The sequence below is a fragment of the Kogia breviceps genome, chromosome 12, assembly GCF_026419965.1.
Source record: "Kogia breviceps isolate mKogBre1 chromosome 12, mKogBre1 haplotype 1, whole genome shotgun sequence".
NCBI lineage: Eukaryota > Metazoa > Chordata > Mammalia > Artiodactyla > Physeteridae > Kogia > Kogia breviceps.
This window is the reverse complement of record NC_081321.1, coordinates 67,600,681-67,625,244: the sequence shown is the minus strand read 5'-3', so window position 1 is coordinate 67,625,244 and position 24,564 is coordinate 67,600,681. Positions and strand designations below refer to the sequence as shown.

Sequence of the window (24,564 nt, the reverse complement as noted above, 5' to 3'; positions counted from 1 at the left end):
ACCTCAGACTCTGTGGGGTCAGATGACCCAGCCTTGCATCTCCATTACAAGCTGTGCCCCTCGTAAATTATTTCCTCAACTGGCAATTTCACAAGTGGGGAAAACAGAACCCATCTTGCCAGACTAATGTAAATATTAAAAGAGAAAATATGCAAACAAACAACACACTGCCGGGAAAATAGTAAATATCAATTAATCCTATTATTGTTATTATTAGAATATGTAAACAATCTAATTCTTCCATTGTATGAAACCTAGGCTAAACCCATATGAAAGTCTTGGGCTTCATATTTAATTAGTTTCTTTTACTCTTTTGGAAGCCAGAATGAGTCATTCATTAACTCATTCAACAAATATTCATTGAGGATTTAATTATGCATGCGAGGTATTTACTAGGTGCTAGAATACAGCAGGACAGACATGATCTTAAACTCTTTTGGAGTTTAAGTTGCCATGTTATCATAGGTATTAGGCATTACCAGAGTAAACTGAAGAAGTGCCTGGTTGTTTGGCCTGAGGCGACCCAGCACTGGAGCCTACCCGACTCTTTGGTGGGGATAATGGCAGACTCTGCGAGAGCTCATGCCAAGGAGTACTTCCCAGAACTTCTGCTGCCAGTGTCCTTGTCCTCACGGTGTGCCACAGCCACCCCCTGCCTTCGCAGGAGACCCTCCAACACTAGCAGCTATCGGCAGGACCCTCATCCCCCGTTACTTTAGCACTGTGTTTGTAATACTGACCTGTATTACATTCTCAAACACTCGAAAGAATCCTACCACAGCTCATCCACCACGGCGGACTGCGACCAGCATGCAATAGTCACCCAGCACGGGAAGCCCATGTTTACCAAGGTGGGTACAGAAGGCAGACTGACCTTGGAGTTCACCTTTGATGATCTCATGAGAATAAAAACATGGCACTTTACCATTAGACAATACAGAGAGTTAGTCCCAAGAAGCATTCTTGCCATGCATGCACAAGATCCTCAGGTCCTGGATCAGCTGTCCAAAAACATCACCAGATGGGGCTAGCAAATTTTACTGTCAACTACCTCAGGTTGTGTGTAATTCTGGAGCCAATGCAGGAACTGATGTCCAGATATAAAACTTACAACCTCAGTCCACGAGACTGCCTGAAGACCTGCTTGTTTCAGAAGTGGCAGCGGTTGATGGCACCGCCAGAACCCACAAGGCAACTGACAACGAAAACAGACAAAAAGAAAAAATTCCACCAGCAGCACCTCCAGCAGCAGCACTGGGAACACTGCCAACAGCACGGGTGGTAAGAAGATGCCAGCTGCCAACCTGAGTCTGTCCAGTCAGGTACCTAGGCTAGGAGTGATCCTGAACTGCAGCCTCAAACCTGGGAGGGATGGAGACCTGTGTCATTCAACAGCAGTGACCCCTTCTGGCCAACTTAAGGAGAAGCATTGAGGGGCCCTGAATGAGTCACTTCCAGCCCTCCTCAGAGGATTTGATGGTGGTAGGAGAGCCAACTCGGATGGGAGGTGAGTTTGGGGACGAGGACAAAAGGCTAATCACTAGATTAGAAAACACGCAGTATGATGCAGCCAATGGTGTGGACGACGAGGAAGACTTCACCAGTTCACCAGCCCTGGGGAACAGTAGCCCATGGAACAGTAAACCTCCCACCACTCGAGAGACCAAATCAGAAAACCGCCCACCCCAAGCTTCCCAGTAAGATTGACCAGCTCCAGAATCCACTGTCAATAGCCCCTGTGAGTTACAATCACTATTTCAGATCCTTACTCACAGCAGAGAAAGGAAGAGACATTAAAACTTTTCCATGCAAATACTTATTTCTAAACCACAGAGATCTGAGTTTCTTTCTTTCTTTTTTTAACTGAGAAGATCATTCCAAATAAACTTCCATGACCCCTCCCTGGAGGCCTTCACAGATAACACAGATACTGGCAGTGATCGTAATTAAAATAAGAGCAAAAGCTAGGCTTCTCCTGGCTGGCTTTAACCACATTTGTTAATTTCATTCCCCCACCCCACTCAATCATCCAACAAACGCCATATTGTTAATAAACCCTCAGTACTCAGGATCTCATTCTATGCCGAACCCAACTACAGATAGACTTTTTAATATTGTAAAATATTTTCTGCTTTTTGACTTACATCTGAGTTACTTGTTTCAGTAAAAAAAGAAAAGGAAAAAAATCCACTTTTGGAAAGTAATTTAAATGTACCTTTTTTTTTTCCCCTTCACCTTTTCTTTCATTGGGTAACAGCTAGGAGGGCCCAGCAGGGTAATTTATGGCCGAGCTAATGTCAATTGGTCCTCCATCCTGAGTTGGTTTAATCTAGCCGAGTGCTGAAACAAGAAATGCCTTTTTGTCATCAAAGACACCAAGGCAGATTTTTATGTAAAGAAAGGCACTTGGCCCCTTGAGAATGTAGGCGTTTGTAAAATTTCTGTTGATCCAAATATATTCAAGCCATGTAATCCATTAATTTTGTGGGCAGTTTAATAAATCTGAAACTCTTTTGTGTGTTTTTTTTTTTTTTGTATCTGAGTTGACTGTTGTTTCTTTTCATAGTATATTTCCTGTATAAAATTTTGTATAGCCCTAACCTGGTTCTTTTAAAGGGACTTTTCTTTGGGAGCAATTCCAGTGTATTTATGGGAAACTATAAAAAAATAATTTTTCCATTTGCATATTAATGCGTTTCTCTATACATGTAAAGACACAGTGGCTCCGTGTATTATAAAACTGGTGGATTTTATGTATGCTTTACTGTTAAGTGTGCCAATAATAAACTGTGTTAACGACCAAAAAAAAAGCAAGAAGTGACTAACTTTCCAACAATAAACAGTGACTTTAAAGAAACCAGTATTTACCAAGATCTATCATAGGAAGGCCCGCCAGTGGTGCTTTGCCTTCAGAGAATGCTCAAGTGAATAAAGTTCACTAGCAAGGGCAAGGTTGGGACCGCCTGGAAACAAAGTAGAAGAAATCCCAGGATCCTGCTGGTGTCTCCTCATCATACTACTTCCAAAATGTACTTGCCTTAGTAGAATCTAAGTTTCAGTAGTAGATATTTTATAAACAGTTTTCAAAAGAGATAGCAAATATTCCCGGTCTTCACTACTACCATCCTAGCCCACAATCGTCTCATCTCTTCCTTGTATTACTGAAATGGCCTTCTAACTGGCCTCTCAGATTTGCCCCGCTAGTCTGTTCTTCAAATAACTATCACAGTTATCTTTTCAAATGTAAAGTATATTCAGGCACTATATTGACTAAATTGCCCAAAGCTTTCTCATCCTACTTCAAATTCAGCATCCTTCCGAGGCCCACAGAGCCCCGCGCGATCCGGCACTGCGTACTTCCCTGGCCGCACCTGCCACTGCCCGGCACTTCGCTTTAGCCACTCAGGAATCTGAACCTCAACCCGGCCCGCTCTTTCCTGCCCAGGGCCTCCGCGATCCCATGGGCCTGAAATCCCTTCCTGCGGCTCACTGCAGGCCGGCGCCTTCTCAGACTCATGACCAACCAACCAGGTGAAAGCAGCCTCCTCACACAGTCGCTATCACAGTTGACTGGTTTTATTTTCTTCTTAGCCATAATCACCATTTGAAATGATCTTGATTGTTAGGTGTTGATTTGTCTTCTGCTGTGCTCCACATGCAATCTACAAGCACTGTTCCCCTCCAGTTAAGAAAATGATTGTTGAATTACTAAATGAAGAAAGGTCCTAGCAATGTTTCTTGCTCTCTTTAAACTGTGGAAATACACAAGCACACATGGAAGACAGGGGATTCGGGAGGAGCGTCCCGCCCCACGCCGCCAGGAAGCGGAGAGGGGCTCTGATCCCTAACCCGCCAGGGCCAGCCCAGCCGTGTACCTGTTTCCGCTCCACTTCCGCTACGGGACACCACCCTTCACCCTTCACCCTTCACCCTTCAGGAAAGCGGGACGTCTCTCCGCCTTCCTGAACGCCCCGCCCACCCGCCATTCACCTGATCCACTCTCGGCTTCCACCTGGAGGCGCGCCTCCGAGGGCTGGGCCTCCGCCTCCGCTGGCGATCTCAGCGCCGCCAGCACCGTCTCCGGGGGCAAGTCGACCACTTGCTGCCACACGGACTCCGTGTAGAAGTCCACTGTATGTGCACTGGAAATGGACAGGGCTTCCGTCAGGAACCGCAGCAGCCCCTGCAACTTGGCACGCAACGTGGACAGGTCCTGGGTCACCGGGAGCGGCCCAGAAGCCGCCATGACGCCCACCCTCCCGAGCTGTAGGTGGCGCAAACGTGGCCGCAAGGCTAGGGCTCAGTGGAAAGCATAGGCCAGATAAGTAGAATTCCGACCTGAACTGTGGGTGGGCGGCTGATTGCTTCTGCCTGATGACGTATTTTTTACCGCGCCAGTTGTGTTTTTCTGGCGCCGTGGTTGGTGTGCCATGGCTCCGGTAAGGCATGCCGCAGTGGGGCAGACAGGGAGCTTTAGGACGCGTGGCGAAGGAGTTTCACTGATCGGATTCAGAAATAAGAATGTGAAACGGAGGACGTGGCGACCTAATCATCCGCAAGCCTTCGCGGGGAGCGTTCGCGAGGGTATGTATGTAAGAAGGCAGCCTTTTACAAGTCCTCGGGCCTGCGAAATCTTAGGATACGCGATCCGCCCAAGCTGGGAAGGATTCAGGAACCAGACCGAGCCGTACTTGGGGCAGAGAAATCTATTCTTAAGTCTGCTGAAGCCGTGGGCTTCTCGGAGTTCTGGATGGGAAGGAGAGGCAGTGTTGCTCTAAATCTTTCAACGTTTTCCTCGACTTAATCCCATTTTTTAATGAGAACTCTTTTCCTCTACATTTTGTCCGTGAAACCGTAAGCAGAGAGAATCTATGAGTCCATTTGTGCATGTATTACGGTAAAGGATAGAAGGCGGGGCCGGAAATGTACTGCCACACACTCTTGCTGATTACAAATAACCCCAGCGCCCTCCAGTCTTCTCTTACTGTGTTTATTTGCTTCGTTTTAGTTGTGTTTTTCATTTTGTCTTGCTGTTTGTAAGTACTTTAAAAACCCATTTGGAATGTATAAATCTTAAATAAGTAGTTTTCTGATAATTGCTGTTGAGAAAGTCATACACCATCTTTCCTCGTTTGCGTTGAATTACTTTAGAAAATCAGCAATAGAGTATTTTCTCTAACGCAAGGTAATAGATGTGAGGGTTTTTTCCCGGAGGTATTTAGTGAAGACCTAGGTTAAGTGTTTTAGATGAATTAAGAAATCTGTTTGATTTGTGAGTACAATAAGTTGGAGTTGTGCAACGCTCTAGTCTTTTTTCCTTCTTTGAGATTCTTTAGTTCTGCACAATTACTGTTAGCCTGGTCTTTTTGCGAAGGACCAGTGTACTGTTCATTCCATTAGCTTAAACTTGTTTTCTTGAAATAACGTTTTAAAGCAAAACATAATGTAATTCTAGCATCTAAATGTGATGATGTAAAAAGCTTTTAATTTTAATTTAGCAACTACATTTTCCATGCAAATTATTTTCTCAGAAAGTAATTCATGACTGATATATTCTTCAACAGGACAAGGTTTTGCATTTCGAAGAAAACTAAAAATTCAGCAAAATTACAAGAAATTGATATGGAGGGAAAAGAAGGCTAAAACCTCACGGGAATCCCAGTTCACAGATCGGTACCCTGATCATCTGAAACATCTCTATTTAGCTGAAGAGGAAAGACTCAGGAAGCAGATTAGAAAAGCTGACCAGTCTTTGTTAGAACAAGTTGACCAGCCTCTGTCAGAAGAACAAGTTGATCAGCCTTTGCCAGAAGAGCAGGGTAGCATTGACCAGGCTTTTTCTGAAGAACATTGTAGCATTGAGCAGCCTCATCCAGAAGAACAACGTAGCATAAGAATAAAGTATGTATTACCACCTTTTGAAATTCTTCATTGTAGATGGAAGTAGGGTTTTAGGAAAGAGATTACAGAACAATTTCTGTAGTAATTGGGATTTTTCTTAAGGCATATTAGAAGTCACAGGTAATTATGTGAAAATATTTTCATGGAAGCTTTCATGTTAGCTTAAATGACTATAAATTAAGTCAGGTAGGCTTAATAGACGAAGTAATGGAATGGGAGTTAAGAGACCTGGGTTTTAGATTTCAGCCTCTCAAGTACATTTAACTTACTTGGATCATGGTTAACTCCTGTTATTAATGTATGTTTTTTAAGAAAGTCTAATTTTTGAGAGGTATTATAGTGTAGTGCTTAACATCGTGGACTTTGGAGCTGGCTTTAATATGTTGGTGCCCAATGTCCTCTTCTCTAAAATTCAAATAATAATAGTAAGTATGTAATTTACTGCTGCCATGTTGTACAACTCCAGAATGGATTATTTACAGACTATGGTATCTTAGACCTATCTCAGATGTTGTGAAGATTAAATGAGTTCATTTTTATAGGTATTTTAAAAGGCATGTGATACATGGGAAGTGTTACACGAGTGTTAACTGCTACTACTACTGTTATTATTAACCTGGATTTTTTTTCCCCCAGAGGACATAGACTTGGTTGCAATTAAAAAAACAAATGAAATGGCATAGAGACAAGTTGGTCAAAGAACTTTGGGATTAAAGTTCATGTACACCCACAAGGTCCTTCATAATGTACTTCAAATTAATGCCTTTTTCAGTCTGTCACTTCTACCATTCATATGCTTGTTTCCTGTTTTTAAACATTTTCAGATCTTTCAGAGCTTTCTGTATTTTCCCTGGTTGAAATATTTCTCCAAGACTTTGCATTTACTATTTTCTATATCTTGAAAGCTGTAACAAAATTTCTAATACGTTATTTGGGCATTTTACTAATAAAATTAATGTCCTCTTTCTTTCAAATTCTCTTCACCCCCACCCCTTAAGTTGCATTAGTGAAATGTGACTATACAAGTACTATTTGACATAATTGTGCCATAATTTTGGTTATATTAGTTTTAATACTTGTGATTTGTTTTCATTTATCTTGCAAAGTTCCATTACTATTCCAAAGAAAAAGAAAAAGAAAACATCAAATCAGAAAGCACAGGAAGAGTATGAGCAGATACAAGCTAAGCGTGCTGCTAAGAGACAAGTAAGATCTACTTTTAAAATATTTAGATTCATGTTTCTTCATCCTAAGTGTATATGTAAGCTTTTCTTTTTAACATGGGGCACATGGTATGCCCTCTGTAAATATTTGCTGAGTAAATGAATAATCTGAGAAGAGCTGGAGAATTTCAACATTCAGATTCCTTGATTGTTTATATTACCCTTGAGAGGTGATAGTAGTAGTCAAGAATAGGATTTTAAAGGTACTGCTCATAGGTTAATAATATGAGCATCTGGGACAGTGTTTCTCAAGAGTAAGGTCCAAATAGTTGCGTTTTTTTTAACAAGTGCCTCAAGAGATTATGCGTGATAAAATTTGAGAACTACTGATTTTTTTAAAAATGTAGATGATTTTCATAAATTTACATTAAAGAGTTGGTCTTGCTTATTAAAAACCTTACTAGATTAACTTAGCAAAAAGTTGCCACACTTTGTTATCATTCAGAAACCCAAAATTATAACAGCCTTTTTCAAATGAGCAGAACAAGTATCCACAGCTTCAAGAAAATTATTTTATTTGTGGTTAATTCTTATTTCTTATATTGAAGCTATATTAATCTATCACTTTAAAAAGGAGAGCACATCAATCAAAAATACCACAAAGATGGCGCTGACATATAATTTCTTTTATGTCTTAGCTTTACAAATTGTGTAATTAAGAAATCTGGAAGTTTAACATCTAAAATTCGTATGATTAGTCTTAAACTGATAGCAGACTAGGGTAAAGCGGGAACATTTCTCCATGGAAAAACTGGACCTTTGTTTCATAGTTTGTTAAGATTATGCATTTTTTTTAACCAACCTTCTGATACCTGCCACCTTTGGAAATAGTATACCAGATGAAATATGGACCATTATACTGAAAAACATTTACTATTTAAAAAAAAACTTCCTTTATGTATATATAAATGTTACATCTTCGTAATTGTGAAAATTGAGCATCAGCCCCTTATCTGTAAGGTGAAGATAAATCCTACCATAAAAAGTTTTAAAAGAATGGAAAATGCTGTGACGTATATGAAAGCACTTCGTTTATGTCACCATACAAATGTAAGGCTGTGTCATTTGGGGGCTATATGCATTACAGGGGAAACTGAAAAACAGTTCACATATTGCATGATTTAAGAATGTTTAACTTTTATATTTAAGAATATTGTATTTCAAGTAGTGATTTTTCAGGTCTATATAACTTCTAATTATTTTTCTTTAAACTCCAATGAATTTGAGTCTTTATCTTAGCAAATCAAATGAGCATGATAATTCTTAAATAATCAAAACCATAATACCTAGCACAATATTTTACATATATATAGTTTGTAGTCAATAAATGCTTCCTGAATTAAATCTGGATCAGATGGCAAATTTAAAAGAATACCAGATATTCTGGAAATGATTTGTGTTACATGGACTAGATAACCTCTAATGTCACTTCTGACTCTTCCGTGGATCTAATTAAATGTGAAACCATTAAATAAATGTGCCTTCTTTCTTCTGTGCTTTAATTATTCGTATACAAATAATTAAAATTGTTTAATAACTTTACATTATTCTATGGCATAGCATGTATCATAGTGGCAGAGAGGGTACACTGCTGCACTTAGGAGTAACATTTCACATTTTGCAAAATATAAGACAAACCTGAAGTGTGCATGGTGATAGCTATTTCAACAGAATTACTGAACAATATCTATTGTTTGTTACTAATGATAATTATGTTAATAATTTTAGGAATTTGAGAGGAGAAAACAAGAGAGAGAAGAAGCTCAAAGGCTCTACAAAAAGAAGAAAATGGAAGTGTTCAAAATATTGAGCAAAAAGACTAAAAAGGGGCAACCAAACTTGAATTTACAAATGGAGTATCTTCTAAAAAAAATACAAGAAAAAAATTAGGTCAGACATGTTGCCTGATTAATCAAGGGTTAAAATATCTGCTGGCCATTGAGTTTCTTGTATAGGTACTGTCCCTCCTAACAGTTAACTAAATTTGTCAACACAGACTGGATTGCTAAGCTATACTAAATATAAAATGTCCAAATATTTTTGTTTTTCTAAAAGAAAATTTTCTATATATGCTCTGCATTATATATTTGTTTCTTATTTATTTGCTGCTGAATGAAGGTTGGCCTTAAAAACTGAAAGAGGGAACTTCCCTGGCAGTCCAGTGGTTAAGACTCCATGCTTCCACTGCAGGGGCCACAGGTTCCATCCATGGTCGGGGAACTAAGATCCAGAATGCTGCTTGGTATGGCCAAAATAAAAAAAGGAACTGAAAGAACCTGCTATTTGAGCAGCAGGTTCAAGCATGTAATAACTTTTATACCATATGAAATTCAGATGAAATAAAGTGTTTTGAAAATAAGGGAGCAGAGCTTTCAACAAATCATTTCAATCAAATGTTTAAATTCAGCAATCAACTATTATGGTTTTGAAATTCCATAGTAATGGAATGGTGAAGGAGGCAGAGACTCCCCTTCGACTTTTTAATTTATTTTAAATTAAGTGCATTTTATAGGGGGATGGTCTTTCCAGAAACCTAGAAGCAGGTTTCTACCTTCGGCCCCCACCATATTATAGTGAGGTCTTTATAAAGCAGAGTTTGATATTTATAATCTTTCCTTAAGTGGATGTACATAGCTTGCTAGTGTAATATTTTTTGAATGATGATGGTAACCCAGCAGTGTCACAGCAGGAATTAAGCTTTCCAGATCCTGTGGGACCCTATTATGTAAGAACATTGTTACTGGACCTTACCAGAGTTGTCTCTGTTGGTAGGTTTGTGAGCCAAGGGGAAGTACTGGAATACTGCTTCTCCTGCCTCCTTGCAATCACTGCAAAATGAGAAAGGCTTGGTTATCTTCATTAAAACAAAAGAACTGCAATAATATTTGTAAAACATTGCATAGTAAAGTGCAGTCCTTTATAAGTGGTAACAGATGCAGCCCAATATTGCATTAAGGTTTTGGTAAGTCCTCCCATTGTACTGAGCATTCTGCATCTAAAAAGTTCAAGGAGGGAGACGCAAGAGGGAGGAGATATGGGGATATATGTGTATGTATAGCTGGTTCACTTTGTTATAAAGCAGAAACTAACACCGTTGTAAAGCAGTTATACTCCAATAAAGATGTTAAATAAGTAAATAAATCATGCCAGTCATAAAATACAGTGTAAAAGAGCAAATTCTGAATATAAAGAGATTTTGATAATACTAGATAGGAAAGATCAGGACCACAAATGACACCTTGTGATTGGGACTGCACCACAGCAAATCTATACTTTGCAAGATAGTCTCAGTGTTTGAAATGCCGGAGAGAAGATACAGTGTGCCATGCTAAATGCATGGTGATAAATCTAACTTCTTGCTGAAAAATTTCATCCAATTTATTTGAAGTGTGCAGGGCATGGACGCCTGACAATTGGCATAAACTGGTTGGCATGATTAGGCTGAAGCCATCCCCAGTTATCCTCCCTACAGACCCATGAGTTTCTACTGTAGAGTTTGTACTATGAATTGTCTTTGACAATAACAGCTACTGGGTTCTGGGAACATAGTTTTGTCCAGGATAAACTGCTGTGTAAATCTGGTGAGTGTGAGGCAAGTGTTATAATTACTTTGGATGTTGTACTCTTTGGACCTTTTAAAAATTGAGACACACCATAGACTTGATGTTGAATTAATATTCACTTCTGAGGAGCTGCATGAGCTACATCCATTTCCAAAACCCCCCACTGAGGTCATCCCAGTAGCCATTCAAACTTGAAGAAACCTCAGGGATGAAATGCATTTCTCTGAGTCTTTATTACAATAAGGATGGCCACATCATAGTCCTCGCAGTACTCCCACACAGCCAGTTAAGAAGCTGATCAGAAAAGGCTACCCCTGTTTGTTCAAGATCTCAAGGTGAGCAATGGAATAGTGACCCCTAGATGCCTAGTACCCAACACAAATATGCCCTGTCCTCCGTCCCTGAAAAAGTAAATATTTCACAGTGGTCAGTTTATATGCAGCTTCCTTTACTAGACACATAAATAAAGACAGTTAATATTTGTTATTTTTGTGGGAAAACTATATCTAGATGGTTATACCTCAGGGATTTACAGAATTCTCATTCCATCTAAGCAAGTCAGTCTAAACGAAAGGATTTAATTTTTCTTTGAGAGTTCATCCTTGTACAATATGTAGATTACTGTGCCCTCTTAATCTAAGTAGTTCACAAGAAGACTTAATATAGCTCTTCAATATCAGCTGAAAAGCTTTACAAACCATGTAAAAAAAAAAGCTATAATTTTGTTAAATTGTATAAATTATTTGGGTCACAATCTGTCAGCCATGGATGTTTTCCATTCACCGGAACAGAGATGATTCCATTTGACCAACGTTCTAAACTAAAAAACAAAAGAATATTGGGGGAATTAACTGGTTATTGCGAGCAATAAATGCCTAATTTTAAAAAACAGTAGCTCAGTCTTCATGAACTTTATGCGGGCCTCACTGTTGTGGCCTCTCCCGTTGCGGAGCACAGGCTCTGGACGCGCAGGCTCAGCGGCCATGGCTCTCGGGCCCAGCCGCTCCGCGGCATGAACTCGCGTCCCCTGCATCGGCAGGTGGATTCTCAGCCACTGTGCCACCAGGGTAGCCCCTCATGAACTTATTAAAGCAACAATTCCTGAGCCTTTTCCATGCAAAGCAGAGTGAAAGCAGCTTTCTCCTCTTTCACTGCTTCTCTTCAACAGTCCCCCACTTTGGGTACCCCTAACCATGTCGAACACTTCTCCTTTTGTTCACGAGAGACAGGATGATATATTAGGAGTATTAGCTCGCTGGAGCCTGTACGCTGCCTCTCTTAACCTAGTCCTTGGTTTAGTAACTGAGGCATACTTTTTATGCTTGCAGAACTCGGCAGCAGCTGTCAGACTGGTCGAAGCCTCTGCCAATATGTTGTTTGCTTCTCACTGACTGTGGTTTGCACCTGCTGAACAATCATTGTTACTTTTAGACAACACAAGATTTCTCCAGCAGCAACTTTTCCATTTATGAAGCCCTTTTTATCTCTCTTACACATCACTATTTAACACAGTTCAAACCTTACTCTTGTAATTTGATTCCTTTTCAGGATGAAGGGGAAACATGTGACTCTAGCAATAACTGAGGAAAGCATGCCCAGGACCGATCTTACAGAACCCCTTTCAGTTCATCTTGATATAATACGGTTTATAGATGGATTTTATCTTAGAAATTACAAAGGCCTCCTCGTTTGTTGTATCTGCTGAAAATGCAGCCATTAAGGGGCTCCATTTCATATTTTATCTTCCCAGGTAGCAGAATTAATAGCTCTGACTGAAGCCTTTATTGTGGCAAAAGACAAAAGATATGCTTTTAGAATTGCTCATGATTTTGAAATGTCATAAAACCTAAAGGATTTGTGACTTCTTCAGATATTTTGACTAACTGTGGGAACAATATCAATGATTTAGTAGAAGCTATTCAAAACTCACAAAGAAAAAATGGTTATTAAATAGAAGCACATAGGCAGACCCAAAGCCAACGGCAATGCCCTTGCAGGGCTACATGCTAAATGAGCAGCTTTTACCACCCCAGCTACCACCCCAGCTGTATGAGATGCTTCTCTCCCCACCAAGTTGACATCCTTCCCCATCAAACCTTCGGATGGATAACTGCTCAATTTAAGCCAGCTACAGTTGACTCACAGCAATCAGACCAACCTTCTGAAAAACAGAATTGTCCATCACAGGGATGGAGGCTAGAAGTCTGACATCAAGGTGTTGGAAGAGCCATGCTCCCTGGGAAGGCACTAGGGAAAGATCTGCTTCACGTCTCTCTTCTAGCTCTGGCTCCTTGGCATGTATTAGCAAACTCTAGTCTTCACGTGGTGTCCTACCTGTATGCATGCCTTTGTTTCCAAATTTCCCTTACGATAAAGACACCAGTTGTATTAGGACTCACCCTAATTCCCCTATTTTCATATGATTACCTCTGTAAAGACCTTACCTCCAAATAAGGTCACATTCTGAGGTCCTGGTAGTTAGGACTCCAGTATATCCTTTTTGGGGGATACAATTCAGTCCATAACACATATCAACTTGAAAATGCTTTTTGACATTACTGAATACCATTTCTGTTCTTATTATGGGCTCCTGTTTCACAGTGCAAGCAAACTGCCAACCAAGCTACCAACTACCAAATCAGTGGATTTCTACTCACATGAGACCTTAAACTGAGGCTGAGTCAAAAAAGTCTCCAGAAGCAGACAAGAAGCAGTCACTTTGCTGAAGAACTGTGAACCAGGGAGAAGACAGTGGATGTATAGTCCATGCCTGAAACTGACAAAATAAGACAGCCGAATGAATTTCTTTAAAACAATCATTCTCTTTTTGTAATTATTGTTCTGGTATTGTTGGTCATTTAACCCAAATATCACTAGATCATTGTTTTCTCTCAGTATAGTTGAGTTTAACCATATTCAGTTCTTGGTGTATTCGAAATACATGGTTATAGTTAGCCTGTGCCTTTGCAATAGCATTTAGTGCAGAAAGGCTTGGGTATATGGGAACTTTTTTTTTTTTTTTTTTTACAGAATATCTCCATGCTACCAGTATCTTGTAATTCTAGTTATTATGCAAGACATCTGTGATTACTCTAGTCCCCAATGACCATGATCCATATGAGGTTTGGGAAAACTTTCCTGTGTTTCTCTGCAGAGGCCCGGTTTACCTGATAAAAAACCACACAGGCCATGAGGTCTAAGTGGAGACAACTTTTGTTAAAACTCAATTTCAGAGGCCTAAAAACAATAATAGATAATAATCAACACAAATACATGTCACTTTCAGGTATGTTCAAGAAATAAAAAATAATATAAAAATGATAGTGGGATACAATACCAAGGGTCTTCAGTGCAAGTTTTCTAAGGATTGATTTTGAGTAACTCCTTCTTCCCTATATCAGGTTGGTGAAACCAGAGCTTATTGCATGTTACCTGTTAGCTGATTAGGCTTAGAAATTTAGCCTACCTTATATCAACATTACAGATTGTACAGAACCCATTAGTGAAGGCAAAGAAATATTCCATCCACCAAAATTAGTTCATCACTGGCTAGAAGGGTTGCTTGGATCAAGGAAAATTTCTACTTGCAGTTGTGTTTATGGTAATACAGTACAGTTGTACAGGTTTCAGAGAATTGTTATCTTAATGAATCAGCTTTATTGCTAAACCTCTGATATATAGTGACACTCAAAGATGATTCTATGCTAGAGTAGACTGAATTTCTTATGGTCAAACTTTCTCCTCTGGGATAGAGGGATAACCACAAGAAGGGACAGATGAACTTTGACCTCTTGGGCACACTACATACAAAGCAGAGGCAGCCAAATGCCATAATCCCAAATTGGGGAAATCACATATAATGCAGAGGTGCTTTGATGGTGGAATCCTAAAATGGGCACCATACAAACACTCTAACCAGCCTAGGGCTTACTTAAGCCACCAATCCAGATATAGTCATCGAATGGACGTCACTGAGAGATCTTGTTTGCCTAATATGGAACAGAGATTGTTCACCATCTCATGGTTATAGAAGACCTAACTCCATTTCTTATCCCCCCCAAACCTTTTTTGTGAGAGCCTCCTATATTTGGTCTTTTATTATTATATATATGCATACTAAAATTATTTTATTATCATATACTATTATTATAGTATATGTAATATTAATACACTAGAAATAGAGAAACTAGCAGAAGGAGCTGGTTTCACAGAAGTGGAAAAAGTCAAGTAGATCCTTAATACCATCCACCCTCACTTGCCATCCTTAGGAGAAAGTCTTTTAGAAATTCTGCTTGAGTTTATACCATGGCAGTAGGTTTTGAAGGTGACTTTTTGTGCTTTTAAATGTAGATTAAAACCTGAATTTGTTTAAAAAGTATTAGCATATCTGTGTGACCTGCATTTTATGCTTGCTTTTTGAGAAGAGTAGTTTGGATTTCTTTTTTCCTAATCTACATATAATTTGGTATAGTATCAGTGTATCATTTTAAATTGTAAACATTCACAATAACTGCTTCCTTTATTAAAAAGTGATAAACTACTGCTAAATTCACTTATTACATTTACCCCCAAACTGTTTTTCCAAGCAAATTTATTTTTGATATACTTTATTAACAAATTAATTTTTAAAACAAATCTAAGTTGTGAACCAGAGAAGAGAGGCCTAAAATTTAGAGCAACCCACGCCTAGCCCTTTAAAATTATTTTTTGAGATGTATTCTGCAATATGGATTAACACAATTTATAATTCTCGATATTTCTATATGCTTCCCAGGGTGTATACTCTATCATCAACTCTGAAGGCTTATCCACATTATTTGGTTTAATAGAATGTTTTTACATTAGTGGCCTGAAAAGTAAGCCACCCACAGGAGTCATGCCAACAACCTTTTTGTATACAAAGAAGTTTTAGCAGTAATGGAATATGTATTGTTCTCGAAATCAGAAACCACTAATCTAGTGGGAAAGGAGAGAATAGGTCTTTGCTCTTGATTGAAATAGTTTAAGAGTTTGCAGTATTCTACTGTCCCAATAATGCCTAAAGCTGGGAAACATTAATAATTTATGTAAAGTATGACAGGAACAAATATGTTTGAATTATCAACTTACATATTTACAATTTGACTAAGGATGGAATTTATGTTTAGAGTTGTGATTACAAAATTATTGTTTTGCCACTTTTTAAAAAGCTATTAAAGAGTTGGAGAACTAGCTTAAATGTTCAATCTTGGAACACACTGTAGATGACAATTTCGAGTTTGGCTTCTGATACTATGAAATGGGACAAACTGCTCCAAGATTACACATTGAAATAGTAATAAATACTACTTTTAGGCCTTACTAAAAATGGCTCAATTAACTGTACTCATGTACATTTATTTCATTTATATTTCATAGAAACAGAATTCTAAACATAATTTAGAATTTAGAAGTGGGAATCTATGAAGTAAAATACTACTTATTTACTCAAGGTCACACAACGATTTGGTTTCTAAGCCAGAGACAGAAACTCAATTTCCTAACATCTACCCCAAGCTGCTACATGGATAACTCTAGAAATTCCATCTGTGAAATTTCAATCAAGACAGATATTTAAGCCCTTTGAAAAATTTGCTTACCCTGTAATTCCACATTTCAGACTGATTATTATACAGTAAGCCACAGTTGGGTTTTTTTTTGGATAGTACATGCTGGCACAGCATTTTGCACCACTTTGGAGTAACCATGACACACACACATTTGAATAAATTAATGTCCAGTCTCAACTGACTCTTCTCGGTTGACCAGTATAATCTCCTCTCTAGAATATAAAATGATTCCTTAGCTAGTTTTTCTTTCCTTTTAAAATGACACTCATATCTATAGGTGTCCATCTAACATTCCACGTCTGAGACTTTGGAGTCAGTGGAAAAGGAAGAAATGATGAGAAAACCATTTAGAACTATGTTAAATGTTTACATGAAAATCACAAGTCTACTACTTACAAGCTGTGTGACATTACATAATAACTACTGCCTCTGTGCCCCAGTTTACCTTTCCGTAAAATGAGCATGATAATATAGGTTCATAACTTATTTTCCAGAACGCTTGGGTCTAAGGGTGTTTCAAATTCAGAATGTTTTGGATTTTAGATAGGTAATTCAGTGCAAACACCATATATTTACATAACAGTCACAGTAGGGTTTCAAGCAGTATATTAAAATATTAAAATTGCTGCAGCAAAATGAATAAATATCTAAACTAAGAGATAATTCAAGAATAAAAATAGCCTCATATCAATTCAGGTCAGATTTCTGCCTGTGTGAAAAAAAAAACAACAAAATGAAACAAAGTTTTCAGAGACTTCTGTCTTGCAAAATTATAGCTGAAAGATCGTAGACCTGATATAATATGTAAATCATAGAGTAATTTAAGTGGATAAATAAGTTATTTCATGCAAAGCACTTATACTGGTAACTGACACATAGTAAGTTACCCAATTATTATTTTAATATTGTGTATCTCATTTTTTCTTTGAGATGTTACACATCAATTAAATCAACTTGTTTGCAATAAAATATAGTCAGTTGCCCAAAATTATACTAAGATCTTTATATACACTATCTCATTTACTCCCCTTATCAGTCCTCAAACACTATTATTGCTGCCATTTTCCACTGAGGAAATTATCATTCTTTGTAATATACTCCCTTAATCAAACTTAATAAATTGATGTGCAGGCCATGCTTCATACATCTCATACAGAGAATAGTATTCACCTCAAATAAATTCCTCAAAATTTGTTCTTTGTGAAAAAAGTTTTCAAAATTGCACTTCAGTTGATTCAAGCATCTTGTTTCCAAATAGGAATGATATTCATTACTTATTTGATGAAAGTTTCTTTTAAGCCAGTGACTCATTTTACAATTATAAAAATGAAGAAAAGATATTCAAAGTTATCAAACTCACATATAACATGTTTCTAAAAAATTTATAGTTAAGAAATATCTATACTTGTCTTTTCTTATTTTCCAGTATCAGATGTATACACAAAAGGGTTCTCTTAGCTATCTGGTGGCCAAGAAATTTTTGTACAGTATGAATTATGCCAAAGAATAAGCCAAGTAGCAGTATATTTTAAAAATGTATAAGTAAATGAATATTATAGATTTTCCCTAAATATTAGGGTCAGATGAAAATGCAGATTTTTTATAAAGGAAAATTATGTAAAATTATGAACTACTAATGCATTGGTATACATCTTCCCTGTATAGTGTCTTATATTCCACTTACTATATTACAAAAATATTTTTATATTATTAAATAGTCTGATAAATCCTTATATTAATTATTTATAGGTAAATAATATTTAATAATGTTGAGCCATAATCTTCTAATTAATTGCAAATTATTGACTTTTAGATTATGACTATCCTAAAATGAAAAACAATGTAATGAAATTTGTGTATAAAAACATTTAAACACTTTTTGAATAAAATTTTCTTTAGATTTCTGTCTTACATAAAATATCTATACAAACATTCATGACATATTTTATGTTAAACTAAGCCATAATGTGTATCAGGTGGATGTTACAAAGTATTCCTTTTTGTGCTTTCAAAAAAACCTTTGGATCACACAAATATTCAATTTTAGTGGAAAGAAAATATAGAAAAAGAGCACTGTATATCTTTCAGATCTGAAAGAGAGTGAAAAAATATGATTTTTTTCCAACTCCTTCTTACATAGGCTTATTGAAAGATGAAGCTCCTAATTATATTGTTTTATCATAAAGCTATGATAATTACCACCATTTTAAAAGAAAGGATATTTTGTTTTAATTAATTTGAAATGGTAGTTTGTACAAATGGGAGATAGAAAAAGAAAAAAATCACTTCATGCAGTTGGCTCCAAAAAACATGAAGCTCCAACACCTGGATTCAGATGACATGATACTATACATAGAAAATCCTAAAGATGCCACCAGAAAACAATTAGAGCTCATCAATGAATTTGGTAAAGTTACAGGTTACAAAATTAATACACAGAAATCTGTTGCATTTCTATACACTAACAATGAAATATCAGAAAGGGAAATTAAGGAAACAATCCCATTTACCAGTGCATCAAAAAATAAAATACCTAGGAATTTATTCCTAGGAGGCAAAAGACCTGTACTCCAAAAACTTTGACACTGATGAAAGAAATTAAAGATAAAACAAACAGATGGAAAGATATACCGTGTTCTTGGATTGTAAGAGTCAATATTGTTAAAATGACCATACTACCCAAGGCAATCTACAGATTCAATGCAACCCCTATCAAATTACCAATCGCATTTTTCACAGAACTAGAACAAATAATTTCACAACTTGTATGGAAACACAAAAGGCCTGGAATAGCCTAAATCATCTTGAGAAAGAAGAACAGAGCTGGAGGAATCAGACTCCCTGCCTTCAGACTATACTACAAAGCGACAGTAATCAAAACAGTATGGTACTGGCCCAAAAAGAAACATATAGATCAGTGGAACAGGACAGAAAGCCCAGAAATAAATCCGCACACTCATAGTAAATTAATCCATGACAAAGGAGGCAAGAATATACAATTGATAAAGGAAAGTTTCTTCAATAAATGGTGCTGGGAAAACTGGACAGCTACATGTAAAAGAATGAAGTTAGAAGATTCTCTAATACCACATACAAAAATAAACTCAAGATGTATTAAAAGACCTAAACATTGGACCAGATACTATAAAACTCCTAGAGGAAAACATAGGCAGAACATTCTTTGACATAAATCACAGCAATATTGTTTTGGATCCATCTCCTAGAATAATGGAAATAAAAGCAAAAATAAACAAATGGGACCTAATTAAACTTAAAAGGTTTGCTCAAGAAAGGAAACCATAAACAAAATAAGAAGACAACCTATGGAATGGGAGAAAATATTGCAAACAATGAGGCCAACAAGGGATTAATTTCTAAAATCCCAACAAGTGATTAATTTTGATATTAAGCTCATACAGCTTAATATCAGAAAAACAAACAATGCAATAAAAAATGGGCAGAGGACCTAAATAGACATTTTTCCATAGAAGACATATAGATGGCCAACAGGCACATGAAAAGATGCTCAACAATGCTAATAATTAGAGAAATGCAAATCAAAACTGCACTGAGGTATCACTTTACACCAGTCAGAATGGCCATCATTAAAATGTCTATAAATAATAAATGCTGGAGAGGATGTGGGGAACAGGAAACCCTCCTACCCTGCTGGTGGGAATGTAAATTGGTGCAGCCACTATGGAGAACGGTATGGAGGTTCCTTAAGAAACTAAAAATAGAGTTATCATATGATCCAGCAATCCAACTGCAGGGCAAATATCTGGAGAAAACTATTTGAAAAGATACATGCAACCCAATGTTCATAGTAGCACTATTTACAATAGCCAAGACATGGAAGCAACCTAAGTGCCTATCAACAGATGAATGGATAAAGAAGATGTGGTGTATATATATATATATATATATATATATATATATATATATACAATGGAATACTACTCAGCCATAAAAAAGAATGAAATAACACCCTTTGCAGCAACACGGATGGACTTAGAGATTATCATAATAAGTGAAGTAAGTCAGACAGAGAAAGATAAATATCATATGATATCACTTACATGTGGAATCTAAAAAATAATAATAATACAAATAAACTTATTTACAGGACAGAAATAGACTCACAGACATTGAAAACAAACTTATGGTTACCAAAGGGGAAAGGTGGGGAGACATAAATTAGGCTTTGGGGATTAACAAATACACACTACTATACATAAAATAGATAAACAACAAGGACCTACTGTATAGCACAGGGAACTATATTCAGTATCTTATAATGACCTATAATGGAAAAGAATCTGAAAAAGAATATATATATATTTATATCTGAATCACTTTGCTGTATACCTGAAACTAACACAACATTATAAATCAACTATACTTCAGTAAAAAAAAAAAAAGCAAAATAATTACCACATTGCTTTTCAATAATATCCTGATATATTGTAGTATGTTTCTAGAAACTTTCAGTTCTCTAGAAGATTCAATCTTATACAGATATTCCAGAGAGGAAATATGCTTTCAGTAAATATGGTTTTTTGTTCATTTGTTTTTGTTTAAAGCAATTAACATTAGGTCTCAAAATGATATTCTGGAATTATAAGTGACTTAAATTAAAAAAAAAGAATGGATGTCCAAATTGGGGAACCCAAGAATGTGGGTTTTATGGGCAGAGGTTATAGGAGGAATGGGGACCTGGATCATGTATTTCTTAAGTCTGATTTTTTTCCCCTCCTGTGCATATAAAGAACCATTAACAATGTAATGATTAATTTCAGAATAACAAAGAAGTCCAGCTATCATCCTGAGATTTAATGAGCCCTTTTCTGGAACACATGACATTTGTTCTTTCCTTCTAACAGATAAGTCCTCTTTGAACCAAAGCTAGACAATTGTAAAAGGCTGTCTGGCCTGAAGAATCCCTTATGAACTAAGTAAAAAACTTGAATTTAGTTTACACTTAATTTGTAAGTAATGTAACAATCCACACTTTATACTAACAAATGTTACTACAACACAGGTAGGCAACCAATCGTTATTCTTCACCCTCACATTTTGTAGTTAACGTAGTTATATATTATATTATAGTTAATATAAAATAAACAGGCAATACAGCACAGGTAGGGAGAGCTGTGGACATGTTTCACCCCGATACTTTATAGTTAATAAATGGTACTATATTTGAGATAGGGAGGCCTTTAGACAGGTTGGCCTTCTTCATCTCATGTAATGCAATTGAACATTTCCCCAGTAATACTGATCAAAATAAAGAACAAAGTCTACATGTTCTCTGAATTGTGTTAAAGTTTGTAAGTCCCCGGTTATAATACAGATTGACCTTTAATATAATGTATTTTTTTTTCTAAAATGAGATGAGAACATAAAATTTGCATTATCTAAAGTCACAGCATGAGACTGCTTAAACTCTGCAGCTGGATGTTTATAGCTGCTTTTCTCCTAATTCTCTTTGTAGTGCTGTAATTGGATGTGCTACATATTAAAATTCACATCTTTTGTGCTGATGTTGTATTAATGCATTTTCTCAAGTTGAGTGTTCAACTGTGACAACACAAATAATATAAAAATATAAAGGGCTCTGCTATCCCCGTTTTCTTCCTTTTGCTATGAATTAAAGAAAATGACCTCATTATGACAATGGATTTCTCCATGACCTGCTACTTTCTTATTTCTTTAACGTCCTCTCCGATGCTCCTGTATATGCAATTTATGTTGTACTATAATTCTCATGATTCAGTAAGAAATGAACCATGATGCCACACTAGGTAGGAACAATGTTGTAGGGAAGAGAAGTTATTTTAGATGTACTTAATTAATTGAAAGTGGGATGTAATAGAAAAGGGATAATCTTGGATGACTTCCAAATTTGTATTTTGTGTGACATAGTGAAATGAAGTCCTAAGGGCAGGGTGGGAGGGTAAGAATTTGGAAATGACATCATATCATATCCTGTGGTTTCTCTACACCTTGCCTGTACCTGTGTAAATAGTTTCCTTATGAACCTCTTCTCCAGTTTATGTCATCTGTTTCCTGCCAGGACCTTGACTGGTATAATAACTGGTACCCAAATTGGCCTCAGGAAGCAGAACTTCAAACTTTGGAAATAGATTGCTCACATATTTGTGGAGTGCTGGGAATGGACATGGGTAATCCATGACATGCAGTGACATTATGATTACTCAAATGATCATTTATTTTAGCATGTGGTGAAGTATATGTGCAGGCAACAGTATTGGGAATTCAAGTGGAGGTAAAACTCAGTTGCTATAGCAAAAAACAGTGATTATAAAAGTTGTGGTGTCACCTGGCTCCTTCTGATGGCCCTAGAGGGTATATATGTGGAAAATGAACAGTTGAAAACTAAAAATATCTGGCATGGCTGATTAGAAAGTTTAAAAAGAAGTCTTGAAGGAGTTCCTCATTTCCTATGGTCAGAGGGTGAGAACAAAGTCCAAGGTCCAATTCTGAGGATTTCAGAATTCAAATAAATTCTCAAGCGCACCAGGTCTCTTACACTGATAGAAAAGTATTGGTGGCAGAAGGGGTGGAGTTTTAAACCACGAGAAAGGGTCATTTGAGTAGCAAGGATGAAGCTGGGAACTTTGATGTTCTCCCCACTTCCACCATCAATTCACTCAAATATAAGACATAGAGGAAAAATAAAAAACAAAACTCTTCTGTATAAAAGCGTTTCAATGACTGCACTTGCATCACAAACTAATTCCCCTCACAACACACCCATCACTGCTTCTGGATAAGGATTGCTCTATGAGGAGATGGCCCACACACCCAAAGGAATTCAGGACCTCTCCAATTGTTATTGGCAAGAAACTAAAGAATGTGTGTGGGAGTGGATTTTAAGGGATTAGACCAAAGAGTATAAAATATAAGGCATAAACAGGCTGAATCACAGTCATGGATGCATTCAGCCATAATATGAAATTTAATATATTGGCCTAAGCATGTGAAAAGTTGTTAATAATCTGATGAATTGGCTCACTGAAGCCTGGACTCATCAATAACCCAAATTTTACAATGTGGAAATGCCTGACCTTTGCTGGTATAGTCTAAAGGGAGAAGTCCGAAGGCGCAAAAAGACAGAAACGTTGGAATGAATCCACTCAGCCCCTTCCAACCATATCCCAAAGATGGATATTTGAGAATACTTCCTTCATCAAAGCTCTAAGAAATGTATTTATTACTGAGGAGGCTGCCAGCCTGGTAGGTGTGGAATTTTAACTGGCTGCTAACCACAGCCATTATTAAAAATTAAATTAATTATCCCAAAGGGCTATTAAAATAATTCTTCTTTCCCCAACTATATATATATGTGAAGCAGGAACTCCTTCATATACTTCACCCAAAGCAACATATTGCAACAAATTGGATACAGAAACATATATGGGATCCCAACCATCTTCTATTAAGTCTGAAAAAAATAAAGAGATTTGCAAAAATATGGAGTAATGCCATTTTTCTTATTATATTTTGTTTTAGAAAATAGTTATTTTTCACAAACTGCATTACTTATGTTAGCATGTAAGCCTCTCTACTTTCTGATTTATTAATTTTAAATAAATAAATATTTTGAAATTGTGTGATTTTAACATATAATACAGTGAATGGTGAGATATACATGTATGTGTCTATGTATAGTAAAAGACTTCTTTCTTTAATAAATCTTAAGAGTTTAAAAAGAAGGGGTTCAGAGATTAAAAAATGTTTAAGAACCACTGCTTTAGACCATTCTTCTGACAGATAGTCAAACAGCTCCCTCTCTCATCTTTCCTTAGGTCTTTATTAAAGATCACCTACAATGACTATCAGAAATGAAATTGCAATTCTTTTCCTCCAAATATATATCTCCTATCTCCCTCCTTTGTCTTATTTTTAAAAACTTATCATTAACTTACATGTATCTTATTTATTTTATTTACTGTGTGTCTCTTCAGGTGAATATTATAAGTTTCCTCAAGGCAGGGAAATGGTATGCCATATTTACCACTGTATCTATAATGTCTAGAAGAGAGCCTCATATGTGGTAAATGTTTAATAAATATTTTAAAAATATATATTATCTTTTGAATAAATATTTTGTTGAATGAATAAATGAATTTCAGTTATCAATTCTATGGATAGACTTCTCTGACTTCCCTAATTAGCTAGAGCAAGAGTTCTAGTTTTGTGCCATGGACATGTCAGAGTATATTCTTCTAAAGTTTAAGAATATTATCATAAAATATCGAATTA

The 24,564-nt window shown here is 36.8% G+C and overlaps 2 protein-coding genes and 1 pseudogene across 4 annotated transcripts in view; 2 read left to right on the top strand and 1 right to left on the bottom strand.

Moving 5' to 3' along the window:
* METTL25 (methyltransferase like 25) overlaps positions 1-4,310 on the bottom strand; it is a 117,946-nt gene extending 113,636 nt beyond the window's left edge. For all 3 annotated transcript variants that reach the window (XR_010835846.1, XM_059080380.2, XM_059080381.2), the window contains exon 1: positions 3,991-4,310. Coding sequence is in view for 2 of the 3 variants with exons in the window: in XM_059080380.2 (XP_058936363.1) it covers positions 3,991-4,246 (256 nt within the window). In the remaining variant the exon portion in view is untranslated. The remainder of the gene's footprint in view (positions 1-3,990) is intronic.
* On the top strand, positions 583-1,716 carry LOC131766295 (LIM domain-binding protein 2-like; annotated as a pseudogene).
* CCDC59 (coiled-coil domain containing 59) lies at positions 3,987-10,781 on the top strand. The gene is made up of 4 exons (XM_059080385.2): positions 3,987-4,584; positions 5,565-5,901; positions 7,008-7,107; positions 8,853-10,781. The coding sequence occupies exons 1-4, from the start codon at positions 4,431-4,433 to the stop codon at positions 9,012-9,014; spliced, it is 753 nt and encodes a 250-aa protein (XP_058936368.1). The 5' UTR covers positions 3,987-4,430; the 3' UTR covers positions 9,015-10,781.
* The last annotated feature ends 13,783 nt before the right edge of the window (positions 10,782-24,564 follow it).